The sequence below is a fragment of the Lipotes vexillifer genome, unplaced genomic scaffold, assembly GCF_000442215.2.
Source record: "Lipotes vexillifer unplaced genomic scaffold, Lipotes_vexillifer_v1.1 scaffold408, whole genome shotgun sequence".
NCBI classification, from domain to species: Eukaryota; Metazoa; Chordata; class Mammalia; order Artiodactyla; family Lipotidae; genus Lipotes; species Lipotes vexillifer.
Genome location: NW_006787469.1, coordinates 2,713,382 through 2,723,756, shown reverse-complemented (window position 1 = coordinate 2,723,756; position 10,375 = coordinate 2,713,382). Strand labels below are relative to the sequence as shown.

General features: G+C 51.9%; 1 protein-coding gene across 1 annotated transcript in view; it reads right to left on the bottom strand.

Moving 5' to 3' along the window:
• Positions 1-3,315: 3,315 nt before the first annotated feature.
• Positions 3,316-10,375, bottom strand: part of BMF (Bcl2 modifying factor) — a 14,934-nt gene continuing 7,874 nt past the window's right edge. The window contains exon 3 of the mRNA XM_007460186.1: positions 3,316-3,417. Within this exon, the coding sequence (XP_007460248.1) occupies positions 3,316-3,417 (102 nt within the window). The remainder of the gene's footprint in view (positions 3,418-10,375) is intronic.

Genomic DNA, 10,375 nt, shown 5'->3' with positions numbered 1-10,375 from the left:
GTGCAGAAGCCTGCAGAACTGAAGTGCCTGCTTCTGCGGGCTCTCACCTGCCCTACCCCACTGCATCAGGTCCCTCAAACGAGACAAGCTCGCAATCTCTCCACATGCTCCTTGCTGACTAGGACAGTCATAGTGGCTCCCCAGCCCCTAGTGGAGGCCCTGGCTGGATCATCCCAAATCACCCCCTCCCTGCCACGCCCAGGCCGGACCCATCCTTGGATGGGGCTGGGCCACTGGGGACAGAGACAAGTCAGCTGGGCCCCTCTGACCGCTCGGAAGGTGCCTGCCACACAGCTCCCGACATAGACCCCCTCCCCTAGGGGCTCGTGGAGGGCACTGGGAGGTGGTCTTTTTCTGCCTCGGACTGAGGAAGAAAAGGCCACGGGGGCAGCTCTCCAGCAGCCCAGACTTTGAAGTGGGCAGAGAGACCCGGCTGAGTCCTCCAACTCTCTGGGGGAGTCAGACAGGGGGCCTGAGGGGGTTCCCTCCCCAGTTCTGTCTACCGGCTTCCAGAATCCCCTACTCTGGGGTTCTGAATCAGAAGGGCTGTTTCGACCCTGAATATCAGGCTTCCCCTCCTCCAGGGCATCCCTACCGGGGAGGGAGGTTTCCAGTCCCTCTCCCACCCCCACCCTCAGCAAACCACAAAAGCTCCACAAGTCTTCTGTTGGTTACAGGTCAGGAGCCAGGTCAGACTGTCCCTCCCTCTAAATCTGATTCTCCACTCCCTAACTAGAGACAGCCAAGCTCCTGGGGGACGGGGAGAGGGAGCCCAGGGGGAGGGACATGTGTCCTGAGGTTGGACTTGAGGAATGTTCAGACCAACTCACCAGGCAGAGGGGGAAGGGGCCAGTCTAGACCACTAGGCCAATTAAAAACAGCCAGCCAGGAGGAACCTCTCTTCCTCTTGGGGCTATTCTACCTCCTGGGTTCTGGGGGGAGGGGAAGGAGAGGCGTTGTACATTTTGCCCTGGCTTGCTTAGGATAGTGAGTTAGTTCCTGGCTTCACAGAAGATGGAGACAGTGCAGTCAGATGACCCTCCACCCGGCCCCAGGCGCGATGTTCAGCTGAGCTTCTCAAACTCTGGGCTCAGTTCTCAGGACAGGCCACAGGACATCCCACCCAGGCCCAGCAAGGTCTCTGAAGCTGATGGCTTTGCCTCGGCACCAAGGCCTGGACCATTTATTTGCTCTCTCACTCAGCTCACATGGAAAGTCTGCTGAGAGTAGATAAAAGTGGCTGGTAGAAATAATCCTGGTTTTCTTGTGTGTGCCACTCAGAGATACACCAGCAGCCTGCCCATCACAGCCTTGGTCCAGGAGAGGGAAAGACAACACATGTCCTATGCAGGTCAAAAAATGGTGTGGAGACACACAGGGAAGGCTGGATTTCACAATGGTCAGCGTGTCCCAGCGCCAGTCTTCATGCCTGTTCCCTGGGTTCCTTCTTGTAAGCAGGAACCTATCTTCTTAGCAGACAAACCATGGTACACGCCCTGAGAATATAATTCTGTCCAAGAATAGGTAATAGCTCCAGAACATCCAAGCAGAACAAAACCAAGGCTTATGCAGTTTGAAGTCCCTCTCCGAGCCACCGTGAGCCCATAGGGCACCTTTGTGCAAATTAGGAAAGGCACCCCTTCCTGTAAGCAGACACAGCCCTACACTAGGGCATACAGCTTAGTGAGCAGAGCACGGGCTGGATTCTAGCTTCCATTACCTTCCTCTGCAGGTGGCCTTGTGCAGTGAACAACCTGCCTGACCGTACATCAGGAAGATCAGTGTGTCCTTCAACGGTAACAAAGACCTCCTCTCTGCAGAATTAGAGGAACCTGGGCTCGTTCAGATTTGAGAGTCTACTCAGGACTCCTCCAATTTCCTTGGGTAGCCCTGGGGTCTTCTCTGCCCAGGGAAGCCATCTTTTCCTTGGGCCTTGCTTCACCGTTAGCACCAATGTTAACTTTTCTCACATATGCAAAAATGATAATTTAATTTCTAGGTTAACAGATTCCCTGTGTCTTTTCAGATTCCCTGTGTCTGCTCTCAGAGCTGCCAGACTGGCTGCTTTAAATTCTGTCCATTAGTGCCACAGCAGGGAGAGAAGGGAAGATCAGAGGCATCTGTGACCCTGCTGAGTTCCAGAGCAGGCCTTTCTGGCCTGGCCGGAAGCTGAAGGAAGACAGGAAGTGTGTACCCAGCTTTGACAGTTCCGCACTCTAATCACTGTCTGTTACTCTAAAAGACACATTTCAGCTGACAAAGCCGCTGTGCTGGCTTCTTCCTGTATCCCACTAGGTGTGAGAAAGGAATGGGGATAAAAGGGAGGAGGTATGTGGTTTCCAAGGAAACCAAGGGGTCTGGGTTCCTCAAGGCTGACTCTTAGAGGTGGGATGGCCGCCTTGTTTCCCAGAGCCACCGCAATGCAATCCTGTCCCTTCCGGTGCTAGAGTGCTGCTATGGGGGGCGGGATGCCGTCTGTTGGCTGGGTCTTTCAAAACAAGAGCTGACTAAGGCACAAGCTGCTGGCTACAGCACACTGACTGGCTATTTGGCTCATCCATGGTTGACACCCAGACAGTCCCAGGCAGCCAGAGGGGGCAGTGGTTCTGCACCTCAGGACCAATCCTGGGGCTTCCGAGTAGGACCAAGTCAGACATGAGGCCTACCCAGAAGTTTGGTTCATTTTTGCGGCACATTTGAGGGGTCCGTGGAGAAACCCAACCCTCCCTGAGGTCTGCTGGAGATGACAGGGGCTGGGCAAGAATCCCTGAGCCCTTGGGGTGGGCAATGGCTGGGCCCAAGGAGAACCGAGACATGGAGCTGGCTGACCGACCAAGTGAAGTTGCCACACGCAGCTGGAAAGGCCCCGTCTGAGGCCCTGGTGGGTTAAAGCAGTGTGACCCATCGGATCTGGGCCCCATCCACAGTGGAAGGCTGATAGGTTTGGTGGAACCAGGAGTCTAGTCCAGTCTCCTATTTCTTAAATAAGTTCCTGTGGGAAAACTACAGTCCACTCGCCGGAGCACATCACTACCTGGTTGTCTTCGACCACTGACAACCGAAGGATCTACTTGTCCGAGCCCTTGGGAGGCCCCACATCACAGACACACCAGTCTCCACTTCAACAGTGTTTGACAAAGGGCCCCATTCCTGGCCAAGGCCCTGAACTGGGAAAGAGGTCCCGCTTGGGTATGTCTTATGTACACAGAGAGAAATTTTTAAAATAAAAACACAAAACAACAACTTCATAAGACACAGTGTCAGTCCTCGCCGATGTCCTTCCATGGTGCCCCATGTGAAGAGGGCAGCCCAGCCTCACCTGGGACCCGCCCCATTCCTGTTCTCATCTCCATTCAAAGCGAGGTTGTGGAGAAAGAGGAGGATCTGCCACCACACGCGATTTCGGTTCTGCTGGTGCTGAAAAGAAAACAAAACAAAACAACGTAACTCCTAAACGCAGCCTTAGACGACTCCTTATCATTTCCAATCAAAGTTCAGATCCACACATCTTGGGGCGGCACTTTAATGCCATCAGGACAGCAAACTGGGGGAGTTGGGGGAGGGATGAGAGAAGTGGCGATGAGGGGGAGATAGTTGAGTTCTCCAAATACAATTGCAGTGTGAACATTAAAAAGAAAAGACCAGGCTCTTTATGCACTGTGCACAAGAGGATTAAACTTTTTCCCCTGCTTGCAGGATTTTCCAAAGTTTAGCCAAGTGCTGCTTTTAATCAGATTGGCTCCTGAGCCCCGCAAACCTCAGCTGCATGAACAACAAACTTTCTTCAGAAAGAAAGAGAAGAATTGCCCCCCTCTCTCCCCCAACTCCAAAGTAACACAGAAAACAAGGGGGAAAAGCGGGGGAGCCTCCATCTGCAAGTGATTTGACACTGTGAAGGTCAAAGGGTTAATCTTCCATTTAAACCACACTGCTGAGGCAGCAAAAATCTGATTTCATCCAGTGCAAACACGCACACACACAGACACACACACAGACACACACACACACTTCTGCGCCCGCCCTCTCTCCCTTCCCAGCATCTCCAGCTCCGTGCTGCCCTTTTTATAGCTGCTCTTGACAGTAAGCCATAAATAATCCCTCTTGGAGCGCTTTCCTACTGACTGGAGCCAATTAAACGTTAAGCAAGAACATACTTGAAAACAAAACAAAAACAAAGAATGCACACTACTCTCTGGAGGTTATCCCAGGTCCTACTGTCAGGCAGAGAAGCTGGGGGCAAAGGTCAGCGGTCAGTGGCTCACAGGATTGTGGCTGGTGCCCCGCCCACACAGGTACCATTTCCCAGGGGCCAGCAGAGGTCCGAAGGGCACTGAGGGGTGCTGGAAGAGGCAGTCTTTGTTCTCTCTTTATCTGCCAGGGCAGGAGGACTAGCTGGGGCCCTCTCCACGGTGTTCTCAGTGGACAGGGGAATAAGAACCTAGTGTGCAAAAAAGGAGCCAGCGCAGAGGCTGGACTTGGATTGCCGCAGTGGCCCAGGCAGCAAGCACACTTACGTGAAGTGTGTGTGTGTGTGTGTGTGTGCGCGCGCACGCGCGCACGCGCACGCATGTGTAGGGGACCTGGAGCCCCTGCTGTCTTTAACTACAGCCCAGGCCCCCACCAGGCAACTCCTAGTCAGAGGAGAAGAGGCTAGAGCAAGTCAGTGGCAGAGCCGGAAATTGAGCCCAGGGCTCCTGGATTCCCAGAGCTTTGCAGGGACATCTCGCCCTGGCCTCCCTGACCTGTCCCCAGGCAACTGTGCAGGAACCTCGCCGGGTTCCCTGTCACCCTGCCTGAGGCCACAAAGAGAGGAGAGATGTCAACTGAGGGTGACCTCAGGGCCCTGTCAGGTATTCCCCCCACCCCATACCTGTAGCAATAGCATTCCTCTTTCCCCTGCAGAAGGGGAGACTGGAAAACAATCCAGAAAGTGGGAGGCACGGCTCCTGCTTGGAGGGGAAGGGAAATCGGGGTGTGCCACAGTGGAGGCCTGGCAGACTGTGACTGGGGAGACGGATGGCTTCCTCATGTTTTGTAAACAAAGACAAGTAAAAAGAGGACACACACCCGGCTTAACAAAATCGGGTTAGGGTAAAGCAGCATGAAAATGGACTCAGCTGCAAACCTGGAGACTCAGGCCCGCCTGCAGCAGCTGGGCACAGCGCCCCCTCCTTCTGCTTCCCCTCCCCAGCTGCTACCCAGGACAGGTGCAAAGGTCATAGGGTGGAATACGAGGAAAATCCAGGAAAAGACTGGTCTCTGGGGAGGCCGGTCTGCTGGAATTCCTCGGGTGCCTGTTTGAAAAGGCCAAGTAACAATAACAACCATGATCCTAACAGTAACTGTAAATTGAGCGTGTCAGGTTTTACATCCTTGCTTCTCAAAATGTGGTCCACGGACCAGCAGCTTCAGCATCAGCTGGGAGCTTATTAGAAATGTAGACCTACTGAATCAGAATGCACATCTTTAACAAGATGCCCAGGTGACTTTAAGACACATTAGAGTATGAGAAGAACTGGTCTATACACATTAAACCCCTTTGGTCCTCTCAACAACCCTATGACGCAGGTATGTATTATCATGCCCATTTTACAGATGAGATCATTCAAAGAGTTAGGTAACTTGGCCACATAGCTAGTAAGTGGCAGGGACTGGGCTAAATCCAGACCACCTGGCCCTAGGGCAATGTCCTTACCCATTACTACTATGCTCCAAGCGCCACCATATACCTTTCTTTACACCCAAGCAGACCCTCCATCCTCCCCTTCTCTAAATCGTCTCAAAACAGCTCAAGGGCCAAGGAAGGGAGATCACAACTCGATCATTTGGGGCCTGGACCAATCCCATCCCTGTATGCTTCAGTTTCTCCCCACATTCCCCTCATGGAGGCCACCTGCTGCCTGGGTAACTTCCTGGGCCCTGAGGTCTCTGGGGATGAGGCAAGGAAGAATCCTTACTCCAATCATTGTGGGTGTTGGGGAACCTAGATGCAGTTGTGGGCCAGATAGTGCTGTCAGACTGGAAGGCTGAGGTCTTGCTAGGAGACACAGACAGGCCTAGGTGCACACAGGCCCAGCCTCAGGAAGGACCTAGGTTCTGTGCCTCTGCCTGGGATAGGCCTCTGGGCTCCTGAATCATCCAGGAAGGCACTCTGGGTAGTGGGTGGCTCCCCGGGCCAGGAATCAGAGGACCTGGTAGGCTGGGGTCTCCCACCAGCCTGACTCTCCTTATAGGTGAAGTGCAGGTGTGGTATTAGATCAGTGGTTCCCACACCCGACTGCATCACAGAATCTACTGAGGTGCTATTGTAAATACAGAGTCCCCAGGCCCCACCCAGACCAACTGGGACAGAATCTTCAGGGAAGGGGCCCAGGAATTTGTGTATTGAACATGCTCCCTGAGTGACAGTTTTTAAAAATCAGAAGCAGCATGTATTGTCTATTTTAGTCATAAAAGTAATGTAGAAAAATTGAAAAATACAAGAAATTAGAGAGGAGAAAATAAAATCACTCATGATCCTATAGCCTAGAAGAAAACATTTCATGATTTGGTATTTTCTTTAGTCTCTTTCCCTCCCTCCCACCAAAGTAATGACTTGGCCAACCCGGAGGTAAATCCTGCCCAGGTGCTTCTGAGGCAGCCAGGCCACAGAGAGGCATTTGGAAACCACTGAGGTGCTTTCCAACCCTAAGGTTTGGTGATTCGGAGTTTGTCATCCACGATTACCTTGAGGACTAAAACTCAGAGCTCCAACAATTGAATCCGGTCAGCCTGGCAGAGGGTCTGGGTGGGCCTGGAGAACAGGCTGCCTAGTACAGGGTCAAGCTGGCTGCCTGGGCAGCCATGCGACCAGCAAGAACAGGGCCTGGGAAACCATCTACCGCCGCAGCGACCCTTTCTGTGAGCACAAGCAATGCCACACATACCCCAGTCAGCCTTCTCCTGCCACAGGGCAGCCCCCAGAAGGCCCTTTTTTGAAAGGAAACCAAATTGCCACATAGCAAGAGAATCAAAGAATGCCTTGATTTTTGAGAAACAACAATAAATAAAATATTTTTTTAAAAATTAAACAAAAGTGCCTGACTGGAAAGGAAAGAAAAAGGTCTTGAAGGGAGGCCAGGGAGAGAAACAGTTAAGAAGGAAGGAAATCAACATTCACCGAACAGGACGAGGTACACAAAGACACTGAAACACCAGAGCACATGGATCCTTCCAGGAGAGGGTGTAGGGGAGAAGGAAGGGGGAGCCAGGAACGGGTATACTTGGCCTCTGACTTTCAGGCACCTGGCACAGCACCCAGTGCATAGACTGAGATCAGTGGGTACAAACCCCTGGCACACGGCTCAGCTCTCCCAGGCTGGCTTGGGACCCCTCAAAGTTTGGGAACCTGCAAAGAATGGGGGTTCCCAGAATGCATAGCCAGGGTAACCTCAGGGGCAGGAGACTGGGGTTCAGGAGATAGGAAGCTGATGGGAATTTAAGCTTACACCAGAGCTCTCAAATTCAGAGCCGAGAGGGTAGGACCAAGACGTGGAAGGAAAGAATAGAGGTGAATGCCCCAAGGGAAGGGGCCCTAACGTGGTGGATAAAAAATATTCTCTTCAGTTAGGAGAGCACAACCAGGCATGAGAGATCTAGTGTTCTTCCTTCAGTCCCACTTTCTTTCTGTGGTCAGGGGATGGAGGCAGTCAGTTGACAAGTGTTTGAGTCACTCCCCCTGTGCACAAGGCACTGTAACTGAACACCCGGATCATTCGTCCTGGATAACAGGGAACACGTAGGGCACATAGTAGGTATTCAACAAGCACGCTGGACTGACTATAGAAAAGTCTGCCTTGCAAGATAACCCACTTGTCTGAAGCCAGGAACAACTGATGTCTGGCCAGGTCTAAAGATGTACTTGATGTGATAGGATCAGCCTCTTGCCTAGAGAGGCCCAACTAGTAAAAGGCTTTTTTTTTTTTTTTTTTTAAAGAGCTGGCTGTGGTGTCTGACAAGGTTGGATTACACAAATCAAACTCTGTTTCATCCCACATGGCCTCTGCCCTAAGCACAAAGAGTGTTCCCTGCCCTCCCCAGATAAGAATCTCCCTCTGTCTCTTCCCCTTAGGACCCAATTCAAACCCTCTGGGGACTCTGTGTGTCACCAGTGTACCAGATGCTCCAGCAAGAGCTAATTCACCCCCAAAGAATTCGAGGAAGGAGCGAAGCTACACTGTAGCCCTGATTTAAAAGAAACTAACACACAAAATGCAAATTTACCAAACAGATAGCAATTTATATCGCATACTTAAAATGCTTTCCTATTGTCTCTTTTGCTCCTCACAAAGGTCTGGGGCATAGGAAGGGCAGGTATTATTTTCAATCCCATTTTACAGATGGGGAAGCAAAGGTTCAGAAAAGTTACCCCAAGCAAGTTAGTTGGGAGAGGGTGATTCAAACCCCTGACTTCTGACTCCAGAGCTATGTTCTTTCACTAAAATATTACAGTGTGCTTATTCACATTATGAAAATGGTATTAACTGTTCAAAGAGAATCCCCACCTAACTGCTCCCCGAGTAATGTTTAAAGAAATTGTTTCCAAGGCTTCCGTGGTGGCGCAGTGGTTGAGAGTCCGCCTGCCGATGCCGGGGACACGGGTTCATGCCCCGGTCCGGGAAGATCCCACATGCCGCGGAGCGGCTGGGCCCGTGAGCCATGGCCGCTGGGCCTGCGCATCTGGAGCCTGTGCTCCGCAACGGGAGAGGCCACGACAGTGAGAGGCCCGCGTACCGCAAAAAAAAAAAGAAAGAAATTGTTTCCAGATCATTATTTAGTAAGGATACTGTGGACCAGAAAAAAAATAAACCTTTCAGAGGCAAAGCTAACTGAAGATCAAACAGAAATGAAGCTAAAACTGGCCTGAAATGATAACTTCAGATCATTTTCTGAAACCATATGCTCAGTTTCTTTAAAATGCAGAGTTGTATCTACTCTGCTTTACAGGGAGATACACCCTCTGTAAAGTGCCGTTTTCCTACCTCACCTCTTCCCTTTCCCCCATCAACTCTAAACCCGCCACAGCAAGGCTGAAGGACAAAGCCTTGCTGTTGAGAACAGGAATACAGAGCTAAGGAAGACTGCAGCAAAATTCCACATAAAAGAAGTTGGGAAGATGTTTGTTTGATTCAGCAAACTTTTATCAGGTACCCAACTGAGCTAAGAGTTATGAGGCACAAAAACGAGCAAGCTGTAAGGCTTGTCCTCGATTATTTTACAATCTGAAGGGGGGAAAAGCAAGAACACAGAACTCAGTTTTACAGGAGGCAGAGCCAGCGTCAGGCAGTAAGTGGGAGCTCCATCAGATTCTCACCTTCTGGGCTGCGCTTGCTGAGGAGCAGGGGTGCGTAATGGGGAGACCATTGTTTTAGGATCAATCAGATCTGCATGGCTCCCAGCTCAGCCACTTACAGTGTAACACGGGCATGTTATCCCACTTCTCTGAGCCCCAGCTTCCAATAAAATGGGGATAATGGGGTCTCAAAGTACAAGGTTGCTGTGATGATTAAATGAGAAAAGTATATGTAAAGCATCGAGGCGGTGGCTGCCCTAGGCAGCTCCCCACTCCCTGGTGAGGACAAGGGAAACCTGGGCCCAACTGCACTTTGCTGAGCAGTTCCCTCAACACCCTCAGCTCAAAGCACCCGCCCCAGGAGCGCTATCTTCTAGGGAGGCTCATGAAGTCCTGAGGAAATCCCCGACTTTGCACTGTGAGATGGGCCATGGCAGTCAGAGGCAGCCGGGCTCAGAATTCCAGGCTGCCAAGCTGGGCAAGGGATTCTGAGACCCACGGGGCAGTCCCTTGGGCCCCGTTGGCCCACTGTCCCAGATTGCTTTTGACCTAGACACCTGAGGAATGAGCAACGTGGCAAAACAGAAAAGGAAAACTAATCCTCCTTGACAAGAGCTTCCTCAGCCCAGCCAGCAGCACTAACAGGAGGTTGAAGCCACCAGCTGCCACCATAGAAACACCAATCACTTCTCCCAGGAAGAAAGGGCAGCCTGGGGCTAGCTGAGTCGAAGACAGGAGGGCTTCCTCTAACACAGGTGGACGCCACCGGCTTCAGCCACTGGGGGTGCGGGGATAGGGCTGTGTTTGCCACCCATGTCCCCAGAGCCATGAGCTGCACCTCCATGGCCTGGAGGTGGGAAGGACTGAGGCCCTTACCCAGCTTCCCCCAGGTGGGTCTGTCTCCCACAGTCTGAGAACAGCCCCATCAAACTAATGGGCAACTTCTTAAGAACTCAGGGGGTAAGAGGGGTATGTGTGCTCTGGTCAAAAGTGAGGAAGAGGGCTTCCCTGGTGGTGCAGTGGTTGAGAGTCCGCCTGCCGATG